At 37.4% G+C, this 18,614-nt stretch overlaps 1 protein-coding gene across 1 annotated transcript in view; it reads right to left on the minus strand.

Moving 5' to 3' along the window:
- The window catches only part of E2F7 (E2F transcription factor 7), a 49,696-nt gene extending 31,858 nt beyond the window's left edge, over window positions 1-17,838 (minus strand). Inside the window, exons 1-3 of the mRNA XM_074270835.1 lie at window positions 17,596-17,838; window positions 16,876-16,968; window positions 10,415-10,690 (exon numbers count right to left, since the gene is read on the minus strand). Coding sequence (XP_074126936.1) covers window positions 10,415-10,690; window positions 16,876-16,968; window positions 17,596-17,697 — 471 coding nt within the window. The 5' untranslated portion in view covers window positions 17,698-17,838. The remainder of the gene's footprint in view (window positions 1-10,414; window positions 10,691-16,875; window positions 16,969-17,595) is intronic.
- Between the last annotated feature and the right edge of the window lie 776 nt (window positions 17,839-18,614).

Below are 18,614 nucleotides of genomic sequence, written 5' to 3' on the forward strand. Positions count from 1 at the left end.
CTAATGGTCAAACAACATGCAAACAACCCTAAATAAATGTACTGGAGGTAAGCCAAACTAGGGGGAAAAAAAAGCAGAAAGGTACTAGAATGAAGGAGAAATTGAGAAAGCCTACTTATAGAAAAATTTTAGCTGAGATTTGAATGAAATGCTTAGGTTTTTTCTCTTGGAGGAACAAATTTACAGCTATTGATATAACTTTTTGCCTTTATCAAAATGTACTCTATGTTTACATACCTCTTCCCTATTTGCCTGTGTTAAGGAACACAAAGCTGAGAGAAACAAACCTGTCTGGTTAGGTCGTGAGCTTCAAATGAGATAACATTTGTGTAACACTTTGCAAACCTAAAAGTGCTATACAAATGCTTGTTTTTAATACTGTCCTTAGAAAACTAATAACTTTATTTTATTTTTTAAAAAATCTATTTTATTATAGATTTTTATTTATAAAACATATGCATGAGTAATTTTTCAACATTGACCCTTGCAAAACCTTCTGTTCCAAATGTTCCCCTCCGGGATGTGGGAAAACTGGGACACTGATACATTGCTGGTGGAATTGTGAATATACATCCAGGCATTCTGGAGAACAATTTGGAACTATGCTCAAAAAGTTATCAAATATTGCACACCCTTTGATCCAGCAGTGTTACGACTGTACTTATATCCCAGAGAGATTTTAAAGAAGGGAAAGGGACCTGTATGTGCAAGAATGTTTGTGGCAGCCCTCTTTGTAGTGGCCAGAAACTGGAAACTGAGTGGATGCCCATCAATTGGAGAATGGCTGAATAAATTGTGGTATATGAATATTATGGAATATTATTGTTCTGTAAGAAATGATCAAAAGGATGATTTCAGAAAGACCTGGAGAGACTTACATGAACTGATGCTGAGTGAAATGAGCAGAACCAGGAGATCATTATACACTTCAACAACAATACTATGTGATGATCAATTCTGACAGAAGTGGCCCTCTTCAACAATGAGATGAACCAAATCAGTTCCAATAGAGCAGTAATGAACTGAACCAGATACACCCAGCAAAAGAACTCTGGGAGATAACTATGACCCACTACATAGAATTCACAATCCCTCTATTTTTGTCCACCTGCATTTTTTATTTCCTTCACAGGCTAATTGTACACTATTTCGAAGTCCAATTCTTTTTTGTACAGCAAAATAACTGTTTGGACATGTATACATATATTGTATTTAATTTATACTTTAACATATTTAACATGTATTGGTCAACCTGCCATCTAGGGGAAGGGATGGGGGGAAGGAGGAGAAAAGTTGGAATAAAAGGTTTTGCAATTGTCAATGATGAAAAATTACCTATGTATATATCTTGTAAATAAAAAACTATTAAAAAAACAAAACAAAAAAGAAAATGTCACAAAAGAAAAGATCTGGAAAAAATGTTTTCAAAGCAATCTTTTTTTTTTTTTTTTTTTTTTTACTATAAGTATGTTTCTTGGAATCTAACATAACAGTCCCAGAAGTTCTTACAGAAGACATAGAAATGCCAATAAAGGATGGGGAAAATAGACAGATTAGAACAAATATCCATAGATGAAATCAACACAATTATGAAGCCATTGAGAAAAAAATTTGTAAAGCTCCTAAAAGAGTATAAAAAGTATATCGAAAATATTTGACTGTATTAATACCACAGAGATAGGTAAGAGAACATTACTTACTGTTTTTTGTAATTGTAATTGATATAAAATTTTGATGTAATGATTTTTCCATAAATCAATATTCCTTATAAGGGAATTATCAAGGAATAGGCAGGTTTTCCTAGATGGTATTCCATAATGAATTAGATATTTGTTATCTTTCAATTGAGTAAAATATGTAGAGAATGTAAGATGAAATTCTGTTTGATACATGCATATATATATATATATGTATATATGTACAAACGCATAACTATTCACATTTATATTAAAAAAACAAACAGGCAAATTTTCCCCTCCTTCCCTCCAGTCCCTCCCCTAGATGGAAGGTAGTATAATACACGTTAAATATGTTAAATCCAATATATGTACACATAATTATACAGTTATCTTGCTGCACAAGAAAAATTGGATCTAGAAAGAAAAAAAAAACCTGAGAAGGAAAACAAAAATGCAAGTAAACAATAAAAGAAAGAGTGAAAATTCTATGTTGTGATCCACACTCAGTTCCATAGTCCTCTCTCTGGGTGTAGATGGCTCTCTTCATTATTGAACAATTGGAACTGGTTTGAATCATCTCACTGTTGAAGAGAGCCATGTCCATCAGAACTGATCATCGTATAATCTTCTTGTTGCCATGTATAATGATCTCCTGGTTCTACTCATTTCACTTAGCATCAATTCATGTAAGTCTTTCTAGGTCTCTCTGAAATCATCCTGCTGGTCATTTCTTACATAACAATAATATTCCATAACATTCATATACCACAATTTATTCAGCCATTTTCCAATTGATGGGCATCCATTCAGTTTCCAGTTTCTAGCCACTATAAAAAGGGCTGCCAGTTTTGCACATATGGGTCCCTTTCCCTCTTTTAAGATCTTTTTGGGATATAAGCCCAGTAGTAGCATTGCTGGGTCAAAGGGTATGCACAGTTTGATAACTTTTTGAGCAGAGTTCCAAATTGCTCTCCAGAATGATTGGATCCATTCACAGTTCCACCAACAATGCATCAGTGTCCCAGTTTTTCCACATCCCTTCCGACATTTGTCATTATCTTTTCCTGTCATCTTAGCCAATCTGAGAGGTGTATGTAGTGCTATTTCAGAGTTGTCTTAATTTTAATTTCTCTATCAATAGTGATTTGGAGCACCTTTTTATATGACTAGAAATAGTTTCAATTTCTTCATCTGAAAACTGTCTGTTCATATCCTTTAACCATTTGAATGACTTGAATTCTTATAAATTTGAGTCAATTCTCTATATATTTTAGAAATGAGGCCTTTATCAGAACTTTTGAATGTAAAAATGTTTTCCCAGTTTATTGGAAAACTAAAACTTTAGAATGCTCATTATTAGAAAATATATTTAATGCACCAAAAGAGGTTGCATAAAAAGATTATTATTATTGTAACAACAGAAGAGACAGACATGACCTTGTAAATAGAAAGTCTTGCCTCTGATATATTCTGACTCTATTCCCTGGAAGGGAAAACTGGAAAGCAATTTGGCAGAAATCAGGCTTAGATTAACATTTTATACAACATACTACAATATATTACAATTGGATATGTTATATTAATACTAAAGATCATACTATAAGAAATCTAAAAGAGATCATATACCTCTCATATTCATGTTACATAATTTAATTACATGAAATCGAAAAGCTTCTTTACAGACAAAATTAATGTACCTAGAATAATGTGGGAAGCAATTAAATGGGAAAAAACAATCTTCAAGTCAATTTTTTTTTCAGAAGGGTTTAGTTCCCAAGATACACAAACAAGTAATAGCTATATAAACACCCTCCCCATACTCCTGAAGTCATCCTTCAATGGATCAGGGGGTCAAAGGATATAAACAAATAGTTCTCAGAAACTGCAAATAATCACATGAAAAAAAGGTCTTAAGTCACTAATAATTAGAAGTGAACATTAAAATATCTGTAAGGTTTTGCCTCACATCCTACAAACTGGCAAGGAAGACAAAACACGATAATAGTATTTAGAAAAGTTATAGGAAGAGATAGGCACTCTGATGTACTATTGGCACAGCTGTGAATTTTTTGAAAAGCAATTTGGAATTAGACAAATAAAGTGACTAAAACATTCAGATGCTTTGACCCACCAATTCCATTACAATGAGACCACCATTAAGAAGACAAAGTGCTCGTGGACAGCAAAATATTTGTAGGACTTTTTTCTGATTACAAAGATTTGGAAACAAAGTATATGCCGATTAATTGGAGAATGGCTAAATAAACTATGGCACATGAATGTAATAGAATGTTAACATGCTGTAGAAATGATGGATGTGATGACTACAGAGAAGCATGGAAAGATCTACATGAATTGATACAGACCGAAATAAGCAGACTAAGAAAACAATATACATAACAACAATGTCAATGTCAAAGAATACTCTGCCCTCAACACACATACACAGTGAATATTGCAAAATTATAAGAAAGAAGCATGGCTCTAAAGTTTAAGAAGGGGCAGCTAGCTGGCATAGTGGATAGAGCACCAGCCCTTAAGTCAGAAGGTCCTATGTTCAAATCTGGTCTCAGACACTTAACACTTCTAGCTTCTTGACCCTGGGCAAGTCATTTAACCCCAATTGACTCAGAAAGGAAAAAAAAAAAAAAAAGAGTTTAAGAAGACATTCCCTCTTGAGTCCTTCCGCAGAGATGGAAGACCTACAAGTACAACACGTTGTACATAGTTTCAGATTTTTTTTTTGATAGGTGTTTCAGTTATGTTTATTTCTTCTTTTTATTAATTTAAAAATATTATATGGGATGGATTCTTTGGGAGGAGAAAAGGGGGGTTATTAGAAAAAAGGTGGTATAAAAAAACAAGAATAAAAATTTATTTTTAAAGTAGACTAAAATCTAGACAAGGTATAGATTTATATTATTAGAGGGAGTTTCTTCTTCTGAGAGTTTCCTATAGTAATGAAATTATCAGTTGATTCCCTCTCTCTTAATATTATATAGAGTATTTTATTCTAAGGATCAAGGGAATAACAGTGAGACTGACATATATTCTCACTAGCAGTCTCAGGGAACTTCAATGTGGGGAAAATCTGTAGGTAATTTACAATGACTATAAATGGCAGAACAGCTGCTATGGTGGAGGGAATTCCCTAACCTGAAGGGCCTTTCACTAATGAAATTACATGCCTGGCTCCCTGCTCCCCCCCCCCCCAAAAAAAAAGGAAATGTTATTTCATTTACTAGGATTAGATTAAGCAGTATCTTTACTAATTGTTTGGAATAATGTCATTTTTTTGATTCTAGGAATGGTGCTGGAGGATCATAGCTAAGTTTCATTAATTTTATATGTAGAAAAATGTCTTGTATCCCTGGAGTAGACCTTGATTTTGTGTTCCAATAACTTATGCATGAACTCTGAAATTCCTTTCTGATCCTAATCTTTTATCTTTCCATCTCTCTCATGCTTCATTCTTCCTTCACCTCTTCTGTTTTCACCACGACCTCCAAATGTTCCATCCCTCAATTTTCCCCCAGACCTCAAACCCTACATTGGCTACACTCTTCCCCCTTTTCTATCACTTTTCCCCTTATCTCAAATTTCTTGCCCCATTCTCCTATGGCACACCTGGTCAAAGCCCAACTCTGGATTTCTTCCCAGCATTTTCTTCCTTGGTTCCTAGTTATATATAGAGATGGGGGAAGTTACGAAATGGGGTCACTGGGTCCAACTACAAATTTATATGATCCAATCTCAATTGGGCTCTCCTACTTCTCCCTAATTAATTCCTTCTTTCACTTCCTATAGAAGCTGCTCCAAACCTCTCTCTCTCCTCAGGTCTTTAAAGATACCCTCTACATAACTGTCTTCTTTGCTAAAAACATGGTCTACTACTTCTTTTCTCAACCTTCTGACATAATTCCCTATTATAATCACCTTACTCCAGCCTCTGATGGTGTAGCTTTTCTCTTTGTCAAAGGAAACTTTTTGACACCTCTAATTCCATCTCTTCCAATATTGTCTAAAAAAAAAATGCATTTTTAGTATTCTCTCTCTTCTTCCCTCACTCCTTGTATTGTTCAATCTCTACCTGGCAACTGGTTCATTCTCTGCTGTTAACAAACATATCCACAAATTTCAATTTTTAAAATTTTAATTTTTAAAAAAGCTTTATTTGATCTCATTATTTACATTACATGTTGTTCCACATTTCCCCTCCCCCTTCCAGCTAAATTCCTTAGGGGGGGGAAATCTATATTCAATGGTTGCTGTTTGCAATCTGATTTCTGACCCCCCCCCTTTTTTTTTTTTTTTACTGAAATTACTCTCTTTAAAGCAAGCTCTTGAAGGACAAATCCAATGGCCTTTTCTTAACTCTCATTCTTTTTTTGTTTTTAACACTGCTGATCGAGCTCTCCTTAAGGATATTCTCTCTGGATTTCTGTGATAATATTCTCTTCATTCTCTTTCTACCTCTCTGTTTCTTCTCAATCTCCTTTTCCAGATATTCATCCATGTCATGCCCATTAACTATATGTGCTCTTATGTGCATTATTATCTGACTGCCAGATCTCTATAGATCCATCCCTTATTTCCTTCCTGTGTCTACTAGGTATTTTGAAATAAATATCCCCTAGTTATCACAACCTTAACATGTCTAAAACAGAACTTTTTATCTTTTCCCCAAATCTATCCTGCTTTCTACACTTATTAGTAACAGAGGTTCCGTAATACTCCTAAATCAGGTTGGCAACCTTGGCGTCATTTGCTCAGCCCATATATTTAGTCAGTTGCTCAATCTTGTCATTTCTTCTTTTTATTCTTATAACTTACATATATATAATTTTCCTTTACTTACACAGCTGCCACTTATGTTCAGATTCTCTTCATATATGGTCTGGGTTATTGCAATAGCAATAATTGGTCTCTTTGTCTGCTAAGCCTTTCATTGCATCAAACACCAAAGTAACTTTCTTAAGCTGGATCTGCCCATGTCATTCTCCTACCCACAACAATAAACTTCAGGACCAAATATGAAGTCTCTGGGTCCTCTGGGTCAACAGCCCCACTTTTTAACTCCCTTGCATATGACCATTGTGTATTCCCCCATTAGCATGTAAGCTCCTTAAAAGCTTTTTTTTTTTGCATGTATTTGTACCCTTAGTGCTAACACAGTATTTGTACATAGTAAGTACTTAATAAAGGCTTGTTGACTTGACTTTTTATGACCCAACCTTTCTGGTTGTCTTACACTTTAATCCTCTCCATGCAATCTATGATCCAGCCATTCTGACCTGACTTTCTGTTCCTCACACATCCTATTCCATACTCTCTCTCCTTGTGCCTCTACCCTGGCTGTTTCCTTGCCTACAATACTCTACCTTGGGTCCTATCCCCTCAGGAATCTTGATTTCCTTTAAGACTCAGCTCAAATGTTACCTTTTGCAGGAGCCCTTTCTTGGTCTCTTCAGTGCTATAGCATCCTCAGTTATTATGTATATATCTTGTTGGTATAAATTAACTTACCTTTTGTTTTCCCTATACAATATAAATTTCTTTAATGGCAGAGGCTAATTTTTTTCCCTTTCTTTGTACTCACAGCACTTAGCATCATTAATAAATGCTTGTGGATTGACTGACTAGAGTATCAACTTTAGAGACTGGCAGCCCTTTGTTCAAACTATTGCTCAGCTAAGTTAGGCAGGTCACTTAAAACCTCTGGGATTACATTTTCTTGCCTATAAAACAGTGGCGATAATAATTGTGGTGCCATTTATATGGATTAGGTGGATAGGAGAAAATAAATATTCTTTGGTCTAGACCTGAGATTTCATTAGTATGAAAACTCTCTTATGTCAAGCATTTATTAAATGACTACTATGTGCCAAGCACTGTGCTAAGGCTGGGGATATTAAGAAAGATCAAATACACTGCATATAAATAACAGAAGGTTAATATGCAGAAGATGGGATTTTTAACTGGGACATGAAGGAAACCAGCAGATGGAAATCAAAAGGGAGACAATTCCAGGCCCAGGGGTCAGTCAGTATAAGTTGGACTTGTATGAAGAACAGTAATGATGTCAATGTTACTAGATCACAGGATATGTGGTAAGGAGTAAGGTGTAAAAAGTGGCCAGGTTATAGCTTTGAATGTGGGGGGGGGGAAAGGCATTTTATATTTGGCCAGCAGTAATAAGACTCACCTGAGCTTATGGAATAGAAGGAAGGGATGGCAGTACCACAGTCAGACCTCTACTTTAAGAAGATCAACCTGACAGCCAAATGCAGAATGGACTGGAGTGAGGAGGGGCTTGCGGAGGGAAGATCAATTAGAAAGCTACTATAGTGGTCAGTCATGAGCTGATGAAAGTATGTACCAGGATGGTGGTAGTGTGAGGGAAGAGTAGGCATATTCAAGAGATCTTGTGAAAGCAGAATCAATAGAATCTGGAAACAGATTGGATTGGGGGGAGGAGGGCAAGGGAGAGAGAAGAGAGATGAAGGATGAAAATTTGAGAATTGCATCCAGACTGTGAACCTGAGTAACCAGGAGGATAGTGCAAAACTTGATAGTAATAGGCAAGGTACTTATTGCTTATGATTATGTTCTAAATTTATGATAAATGTTCTTATCCTAATTGTTTTACAATTTGGTTTCACTTTGAATTAGCTATCATTTGCTTTGAAAATGTCTTTCCAAAGGAAAAATGACAAAGAGAATGACAAAAGACAAGGTATGTGTGGAGGAAAAGAATAAATATATGAAGGGAGTTGTAAAACGTGTTCTGGCTTTAGGCAAAGAGATAATTATTTTCAGTATTGTGCAACACACATATCTTTATTCTTTCTGGAAATCTGTAGCTTGTGACACTCCCAAATAGACAAATCAGTGATCTCAATTTGTTATATATCTATTTAATTTTTGATTATTCAATGACAGAACTAATTATTTGCATCTATCAAAAAATGTGGAGAAAAATGCTGAGAAATATTAGAATAGTGTGGAAAAAGCCATTAAAAACCCCAACCATCAAGAATTATTTACTAAGTGTCTACTATCCTACCCTGTGCTAGGCACTGAAATCAGGGGACCTGGGTTCAAATGCTGGCTTTGATACTTAATGTCTGCATGATGTTAATTACAAGGAAATCACTTGACTTCCTCTGGCCTGTAAATTGAGGGAGCTAGAAAAGATAGCTTCAAGAGATTCCTTCTAGCCTAAGACCTATGCAAAGAACAACACAAAATATGACTAAATACAAACAAGCTTCAGAAGGGGATGAAAAAAAAATCACTGGACATTTTTGTTGGATCTTGTTAAAGATAATATTCTATTTTTGATAGGAATTCTGATTTCATTCCTAGAACTCCCAGTGAGCCAATTTCCTCTATTAAAATATTTCTTCATTTGCTCTGCAACTAATAGTCCTATAATTATAAGAGGGTACTGACAGGTAACCACAAATCCAGTCTCAAATATTACACATATTATCACAGATAGGATTTAAAAACAGATCTTCCTGGCTCTTTGCTATGATATTTTGTCTCCTGAAATACACATCTCCAAACAATATAAATTCATAATTTCAATACCCAATGTTTAACGTTTTTGTTTGTGTATCTGAATATTTTTATTGATAATTAATAAATAGGGACAAAATACTTTTATCTATAAGTAGATTTTGTCCTTATTTGCAGTTTTTTTAAGCACTTTCATGGGGAAGAAAGGGAAACTGGAGTCTAATGAGATTTTTGATCTCTGCTTGGTTTATTTATTATTTTTCTATCTCTTGATTTCATTGGTGTAAAGAGCTCCTCCATCAGATACAAATCAACCGCTATCATGCAAACTATAGTATAGAGCTAAAGCATTTATGAAGAGCTTACTATATGTTAAAGCTCAAGGGCACTAAATGTTAAGGGACTTGACTAGGTCACAAAGCCAGTGTATAACAGAGGTGAGATTTGAATCCAAATTCTCATGGTTGTGAGGCCAACTCTACTCATTCAGGAATATCTGCCTTTCGAATTTTTTAAAGGAGCCAATTGTTAAAGAGGATGAAAACCTTCCACTCTCTAGGTTGGCACACCTCTGCCTGCTTACCTAAGGCCAATACAGAGGATTGATTAAATCTTCTCAAGTCTAAGGACCTAAGTCCAACTCCCATTTTTGTCATCTAGGGGACTACAGGCAAGTCCGAGGGAGGCTTCCTCAGTTAGATGGCACGATGAAGAGAGCACCAGGCTCTCAGGAAGACTTATCTTCCTGAGTTCAAATCCAGCTTGAGATACTTGTTGTGTGACCTTGGACAAATCACTCAGCTCTCAAATGAGCTGGAGAAGGAAATGACAAAATGACAAAGTATCTTTGCTAAGAAAACCTCAAATGAGGTCATGAAGAGTCCGACACAACTGAAAATGACTGCACAGCAATAAAATGAGGACTGGACTCTAGATCTTTAAGCCGGTGATCAGGTGATCTCTAAGTCATTGAGGCACATAGTAGCTGCGTATTGTCTAACTTTTTCACAATCTATTTTAAAACCATTTACTATCTATGTAATCCTGGGCAAATCAGCTAACTCAATTTCACTCTGACTCAATTTCCCCATATATAAGAATGGGGATAAAGAGCACTTACTTCCCAAGGTTGCTGTGAGGAGGAAATAAGATATTTGTAAAGTACTCTGCAAACCTTAAAGCACTGAATAAATAGCAGCTGTTATTATTACCTGTAGGGAGTCTGAGAATACATCATTCTTGTTTTCAATTGGTCTGAATAGCTCCTTCTTCTTTTCTCTGTCTCTCATGTCAGGACTAGCAGCACTAATGAGCATCTTCAGATTAGCTGTAGGGGTCCAGGGTTCTGCCTGAGGTCTGTCGGCAAGCTTAACCGGTGTAATTGGATTTCTTTCAGGTGTGTAGGTTTTTTGCTTTGATAAATCAATTGGCTCATTTTTCATTGGTGTCTTTGGAGCCATCCTTGATCGATCAACAAATATATTTTCCTATTAAAGAGAAAGATTGTTTAGTGATGATAGGCCAACAGTTCATCAGCTGAAGTCATAAACAGGTCATTTAAGATTTCCATCATTAACATAGGCACGAAAATAAAAACCATCCCACAGGCCAAACAAATTAAACAAAAATTTAGTGAGAGGGGTTAACAGAACTTAAAAACAAGTGAAAAATTCTGCCCAACCAGAGGCTTCTTCTGATTCTTACTTAATTTGATTTTCATGGGATTTCCATGTGTGAGGGAACCCCTCACTGTATTTGATACTGGCAGATGATTATAATAGGGTAGAAGGCAGGACATGGAAATAAAGTCACTGTGGATGACTCAATACAACTTCTTTGAGTCATGTGTTTTTCCTTTCTTTTAAATGTTATTTGTCAATTTGAGGGAAGCTCCAAGATGGGTGAACAGAGCCCAAACCCAAGGATTTGGAAACCCACATTTCAAGTTTTTTGACATGTCTACTTGTGTTAATTCTTCAGAAAATTGTCTATAAAGAAAAAAAAAAGTCTATGGATTTTAATTAATAATGGGCACATGATTAGAACATTTCAAATTAGGGCTTTATTTTGATTTATATTCTATTTATCTGTTTAGATATCTTATTCATTTTCCCATTAGACAATAAATTCCTGGAGGACCATATCTTTGCATAATAATGCACAATGGGGCTGTAACTCTAGTTAAAATGTATCTGAGAAATAAGAGAGCTAGACAGCACAGTTTTGGACTTAGGAATCAAGAAGATGAGTTTAAATCCTGTCTTCAAAAGGAACCTGAACCTGGGCAAATCATTTAATCATCAGTGCTTCAACTTCTTTATCTGTAAAATGAGATAATCATAATCCTTACCAAATGAAATAACATGTAAAGTGCTTTACAAACCTGAAAATCCCATAAAAAGGTAGTTATCATTATCCTAATTTTGTCTAATCTTTTCGTTTTACAGGCAAGGAAAATGAGTAAGTAAATTACCCAATGAGTAAGCAATTATCCAGTGATCCAATATTATCTCTTTTTTTAAAAAGTTTCTGCCAGTGTGCTAACCCAATAAAGTCAAATAGAAATGATCTAGTAGGCAATTCCTAAATATTTTGCTGTTGTAAAATGAGCTGAAGAAGGAAATAGCAAACTACTCTAACTTCCTTGCCAAGAAAGCCCCAAATGGGGTCACAGAGAGTTGGATACCATTGAAATGAGACAACAATGATTATCTAGAATGGTTCTGAAAAATGGAGAAGACCGAAATCCTTTTAGATCTATCTGTCTCAAATTTCTCTTGATTCACGTCACTACCAATGTCCTTGGTTTTGTCAAATGATTGATTAGTAGAAACAAGTTTTTTTCCCCCTCTAATGGAAGTAACATTCAAAAAGTTGCATTACTGTCTGTTTTGCTGCTGTATCCTAAGGCCCACTTAGTCTTTCCATCAAACCTGTAGCTGAAACCACTTATATATTTTGTCACATTTTATTATAGGGGTTCTTCATCTTTTTTTTTTTTTTTTTTTTAATGTCATGGGCCTCTGGCACTCTAATAAAGCCTAGATGCATTTTTAGAATAATATTCTGTTGTCCAGAAAACTTGAAATTTGGGTTTCCAAATCCTTGGGTTTGGCTCTGTTCACCCAGCAGTGATTCCATTAGCACTCATGAATACTTGGAATATGAAATCATACATCTTTGGAGCTTCCCTCGAATTGACAAATGACATTTAAAATATTCAAAAAGTTAAAATAAATGCTAAATTTCAACTACAGATTTGTAAAAATAAAGATGAAATTTCACAAACTCCTTGAAATCTATCAAGAGGGCCCTGATTTCCAGATTAAAAATCCATACTCTACTAGAAGGTGAGCTCCTTGTGAGCAGGCATCATCTTGGGTTTTGTTTTTTGTTTTTTTATTGATGTCCCTGGCACTTAGCATATGCTTTGCAGACATCCATTAAACAAATGTTTTGTCGTTTATTCTTTTTCTTTAAAGCCCAAAACCATAATACTTGGATTGTGAATTTCAAGGGAAAAAACTTCTTCCATTACAAATGGATATTTTTTTCTGCAACTTAGAAGCCTCAAGGGTTGTTTGGAGTACTGAAATTCAAGTGACTTTTCTAGAATCACACAGTCTAAATGCACCAGAATTTGAACCCAGGTCTTTATTACTTTATATTGACTCTAACCACTACTCCATGTTGCTTTTCTTGCCTAATTTTAACCTGATTATTTTCTCTCCACGATATTTTGGCTTACAGCTAATAATTAACTCATTCCTCAATCCTTTCTTCTTAAGAATAAATAATCCCAACTCATGCATTCTATTTTCTGGCATTTCCACACATTATTTTCTACATTAAATTGTGACTTCCTTGAGGGCTGGGGCTGTCTTTTGCCTTTTTTCGCATCCCTAGTGTTTAGCACAGCACCTGGCACATGGTACACTTAATAAAATGCTTACTAACCAGCTGGTTAAAATACACACGTTCAATTTGACATGGCACTAGTGAGGAGAAATCTTTATCAAGGCTGGATATAGTGAGAAATATTTTTTCCCTAATTATTTGACCAAAAACAAACAAACAAACAAATAAACCCAACAACAACAAAAAACAAACCACTAACCCTAAGAAAGAAAGCAAAATTCCTGAGTACTGACTTAATAGTCTCAGGCTTTACCAAGGAGATAACACCCTTTCCAGTTTTTTGTGCAATTCAATTAAACAAACATTAAGTATCTATTACGGGCCTTGTCCAGAAGTAGGATACAAAGACAGAAACCTAAATGACTCTGATCTCAAAGAGTTGACTTATTGTGTTGGGGGAGGGTAGAACAATTACAAAGCTAAGTGGATAGGAAAATATATACAAAGTAATTTCAGTGGAAGGTAGAGTACTAATAACTAGAATAAGGAAAGATCTCCTGGAGGAGAATACATTTGAACTGACCTTGGAAAGAAGCTACAGATTTTGAGAGTCAGAGGTGAGGGGAGCAAGGATTCCAGGCAAAACAAAGAACTTGGAGGACAACAGCAAAGGATGGGACATGGAATGTTATATATGGGAACAGCAATCAGCTACTTTGACTGAATGTAGTTTGTGAATGAATCTAGAAAAATAGATTAGAATCAGACTGTGCTTTGACCTTCTGGTGAAAGACTAGAATCTAAATGTGCCTTCAGATACTAGCTGTGTGAGCTTAGACAATTCACTTAACCTGTCTGCCTCAATTTTCCTCATCTGTAAAATAGGGATAGTGGCACCAACCTCCCAGGGTGGTTGGGAGGATCAATGAGACAGTAATTATAAAGTTAGTTGGCACTTAATGATCATATCCTTCCTTCTAAAACATTGAAATTTATATTTTAATTTAGAGATGCCTGAAAGCTATTGAAGTTTTTTGAGCAGGGGGTGCAGAATGATCAGATACTTTTTAGGAGTATAATTTGGCAATTGTGTAAAGCTTGGAGAAGAGACTGGTCTCTTAGCTATCCTTAAAGTAAGGACTTTTAACATATTTTCTTCTATTTCATTTCTTTCCACATATGGCTTAGGTTATTTAAAAAAAATGCTCTCTTAAGGAATAAAATTTTGAGATATTTTCCTTTCTTGAGAAAAGAATATGGCCTTAAAAAACCAACGACTTGGTCAAGTGCCAGATCTGTGGTATGGCTAAGGTGTCACCTCTTTTCTAAGCCTGTTCTTTTATCTCTATAATGAGGAGAATACTTGTCCTCCTTCCCAGAGATGTTTGGAAGAGAATATGAGATAATAAATGTGAAAAGACAGTCACAGTCAACTCTAAAGCCTTATGTAAATATAGTGTATTCTAATCATCATTTTATTTATTTATTTTACAAAAATTAGACAAGTGGTGTGATGACAGGCAAAAAATATATATAAATTTATCATCTTATAAACTTCAAAATAATAGCAGAATATCATGTGCTGCTCTTAAAAAAAAACCCCCAAAACCCTAATTAGTCACAAGATCAGTCGCTGGAAAGGACCTTAACAAGAAATCTGATGTAATTCTCTCATTTTACAAATAAGAAAACTGAAACCTAAAAGGGAAATTGATTTTGTCTACTCTAACCCAGATATTGACCCAACTGATTAAAATTCAATAGTCTTTCCAAGAGCACGTTTCAATCTGGAAGAGACTTTAGAAGCCAGTTAGTCCAGTTTCTTCATTTGTCATATGAAGAAACTGAGACTCAGGTTAAGTGACAGTGAGAAAGTGTTGAAAGTCCAAGCCAAAGTTTTCCTGAGTCAGAGACCAGCACTCTACTCCTAATTCCATGCCTCTCTCATCAATGGGCACCATATTTCTTCAATTGGAGGAGAAAGTGCTTATGAGCAATTCCACTTAAAAACCTATCAAGGGGACAGCTAGGTGGCGAAGTAGATAGAGCATCAGCCTTGAAATCAGGAGGACCCGAGTTCAAATCTGGTTTCAGACACTTAACACTTCCTAGCTGTGTGACCCTGGGCAAGTCACTTAACCCCAGCCTCAGGGGGAAAACAAAACAAAACACCTATCAAGTCAGTTTCATTATAATTGCTAAATCTAAATATAAGATCAAATAAACCACGAGAAGCTAAGTAAACTTAACCAGTTAAAGAAGTGGCTTCTATTGAAGAAGTGAGCTTATATTAAAATTCAGTTTTAAAAATATGATTTAGTGCCAGCAAAGTCTTTTAAGACTTAATCTTTTAACATGACTTCTAAGCTGCTTCTTCTTATAAAAATTCTATGAATTAAGACTGTGTGTCTCTGCCTAAAATGTATAGCAAATTATCAAGATATAATTCATAGCTTATAGCATCTATGGTTGATAGAGGACTGAACTTGGTGTCAGTAACACTGGAGTTCAAATCTTTTCTCAGTTACTTAGCTGTGTGACCCTGGGAGTCGGGAGGCATTGATCAGTAAAACCCGCTTTTCATGGTTGTTGTGAAGTTCCCATGAGATGCTATTTGTAAAGTGTTCTGCAAACCTTATAATGCTTTATAATAGCTATTAGTGCAGTTACTGGCCAGAGACCAGTGCTATTTGAGACCAAGGTTATGGATTCTGTTAATGGATTCTATTAACTCTAAGGACCAATTAGCTTTATTATCTTGCTGCATGGATATACAAAGTACCCTTAGGTACAGCCAGTTACTAAATAATAAAAAATAGCAATAGCTCACATTTATATAGATATTTAAAGTTTGCAAAGCATCGTACACACATAAAACATCTTACCCACTTTTAGAGTTCAGGAAACTGAGGCTCTGAAAAAGCAATAAAGTTTATGCCTGAGGTGATATTTGAACCTGGGTCTTCCTAAATACTTGTATACAGCTGGTTCAGTGCAAATCTATTATCACAACTGTAAAAATTCCTGTCTATTACCTTATATTCTTTATGGACAGTACCCATATTATTACAGGGAGAAAATGTAAAAACGAATGGAAAAAGTTTGTTTGATATGTACTTCTTGACTGCTATCAGAGTAGTTTACATTTCAATTATTCAAACACCAGTGAGACTTAATTTACTTGGTTGCAACTGAAGCAGCATTTCAGCAAAATACAAAACAGTTATCTAAGTTCAAATTTCACTTCTGAAAATTATTTGTGTGACTTTGGATGTGACACTTAACCTCAGGGTGTCTCAGTTTCCCATCTATAAAATGAATTGGGTGGACTAAAGCATACTTTGGCTCCCTTAATTAGAAATGCAATGACCTGGATCCTTGGATCAGTCTAGCTCAGATAATACAAGTTCTTAAATATTCACTGATGGTGGAAAAAATAGTGATTGGTAAACGCCTTTGCTTTTAAAAGGACTATAAGTTTCAGAGAACACTGACATTGTATTCTATAGCACGTGGGCTTCCTCATTTGTCAGGAATTTATTAATGTTGACCTTCCCAAAAATACTGAAGTCAAGCTGGATTTACTTGAAACACAAGTCACACCACAGAATTATAAAAAGTGCTAGAAAGAAAGAACCTTACAGGTCAATCTAGTCTCCTCATTTTTAAAGACATGGAAACTGGGGGTTTAGAAATGTAAAGTGACTTGTCCAAGCTTACTCAGGGAGTGAGTTAAGTGACTCAGCCTAGATTTGCTGAAACCAGGCCGTGTTAAAGGCAGTTATTATTAAGCTTATACTATTTTTGCATTTACCTTTTGTGCATTTTCCCCATCTTCAATCACAAATTCTAGCCTGGGCTGCCTGGAGCTGATTAGGTCTTGCAGTGTTAAACAGTTGACCTCCATCTGTAAGTTGCAATTATGCAAGAAGAGATTTTAAAATTGGGGGAAAGAATCATATTTTTTGCAAGCATTCTTACCTCTCCAGCATTTCCATGACTTCTCCTCTCTCCCCCCCCCCCATTTCTCTTCCTCCCTTCATTAACCCACCTCCCCCTCCAGTCTGCTTGTGCAAACGTCTTAAAGAGCGCTCAAATATCTTGGAAAACGCGCTCGAGGGAAACAAATTTGGGGCAACTGGAAGGAAAAAGCAGTAGCAGACCCTGGCTGAGGGTGGGGGTGGGGTGGAAAATCTGTCAGAAAGTCCCGGGGTCTTCCAGGTCAGTTAATTTTGGCGCAAAATACTGCCGAGGATCACAAAACTGCGGTACTTCGAGTGCCTTCATCTCGCACCCCGATATCTTTCGGGGTTCTGGAGAAGAGCCTTTCCAAAGTTGAAATCAAACATGAGATTTGGGGGTCCCCTTCTCAAATCACGGGGAGCGCGGGATCAGCAGTGACTAAGGCAAAGGTCAGAACACCTCAACCGACTAACCTCCTAATCCATTCTCCGCCGGGGAATTCCAGCGTGGGAGAAGGTTGCCCTGCGCCCCAACCCCGGAGATCCCAGCAACGCCCCAGAGCTTTTCTTACCGTCCTCCTTCCTAAAGAGGCTTCCTCTGCCAACGCCGGGGCGCGGGAAGCGGGGCTGCTCAGCGGCGATGCGGATTGGGGACGCACATCGAACTTGACCATGGGCGGAGGGGGGTGAGCGCAGGACTTCCCCCCTCTCCCCCCAGAAGCGAGCTCTGCTTATCTCAGTCAAGCCCCTGGGCCGCTCGCGCCTGCCTCTGCCCTCAGGAAGCGCCCAGCGGCCTTGATCCCCTGAGCTCGACTGGAGCGCGGACCTGCCACTGCCCCGCTAAAGCCTCAGGTTCTGGCGCCTTGAGACGGAATGTGAGGTTCCAGCCAATGGGCGGCGGCCGGAGAGGGAGCCCCGCGGAAGAGCCCGCCAATCCCGAGCCTCCCTGTGCGCCGCCCCCTCGGCATGTTGGCGCTTCGCTCCGCGCGTCCAGGCTTCGGAGCCGCCCAATTGTTGCAAATACGCTCCCCTCCCCCTTCCGGGTACCTGGGAGAAGTCAGGCGGCGGCGGGAGGAGGCGGGGACTGATGAGTCTATTTCAGCCGGAGTCCGGCCCGGCTTCAGCGGGTAGCGCCCAAGGGGCGTGAGGAGGGGTGTGGAGGGGAGGGCGAGCGGCGGCTGAGGGCTTCTTTTGTCGTGAATAAAAGGCGGCTCCGGGGCCAGCCAATTAATGGGCGGCTGAGCAGATGGAGCCGCGAAAAATGATCCACTAGTCCCTGGGATGCTAAAGGCGGGTCTCCTCCCAGCAAATAACCACCTGCTTAGAAAGCAGAGGCGCTCGGGCTTGTTCGGGCACAGTCCAAGCCCGGTTGGAGTTGACACGAACCCCAGGTTGGGCTGGGAGCAGATGGCGAGGCAGTTAGGGGGATAAAGGATACCCATGGAGAAGTTTGGGGGTCGGAAGGGGGGTCATGCTGCATCGCACTCAATCGCGGGAAATGTTTATTAGCTCCAATTTCAGCACCTCAGCATCGCCCCCAGCTCCGGTACCTGTGAAACAAGTTTTTGTAGAACTTGAATGGTTAGCCACA

This window comes from Sminthopsis crassicaudata, chromosome 5 (genome assembly GCF_048593235.1).
Source record: "Sminthopsis crassicaudata isolate SCR6 chromosome 5, ASM4859323v1, whole genome shotgun sequence".
Classification (NCBI taxonomy): Eukaryota; Metazoa; Chordata; class Mammalia; order Dasyuromorphia; family Dasyuridae; genus Sminthopsis; species Sminthopsis crassicaudata.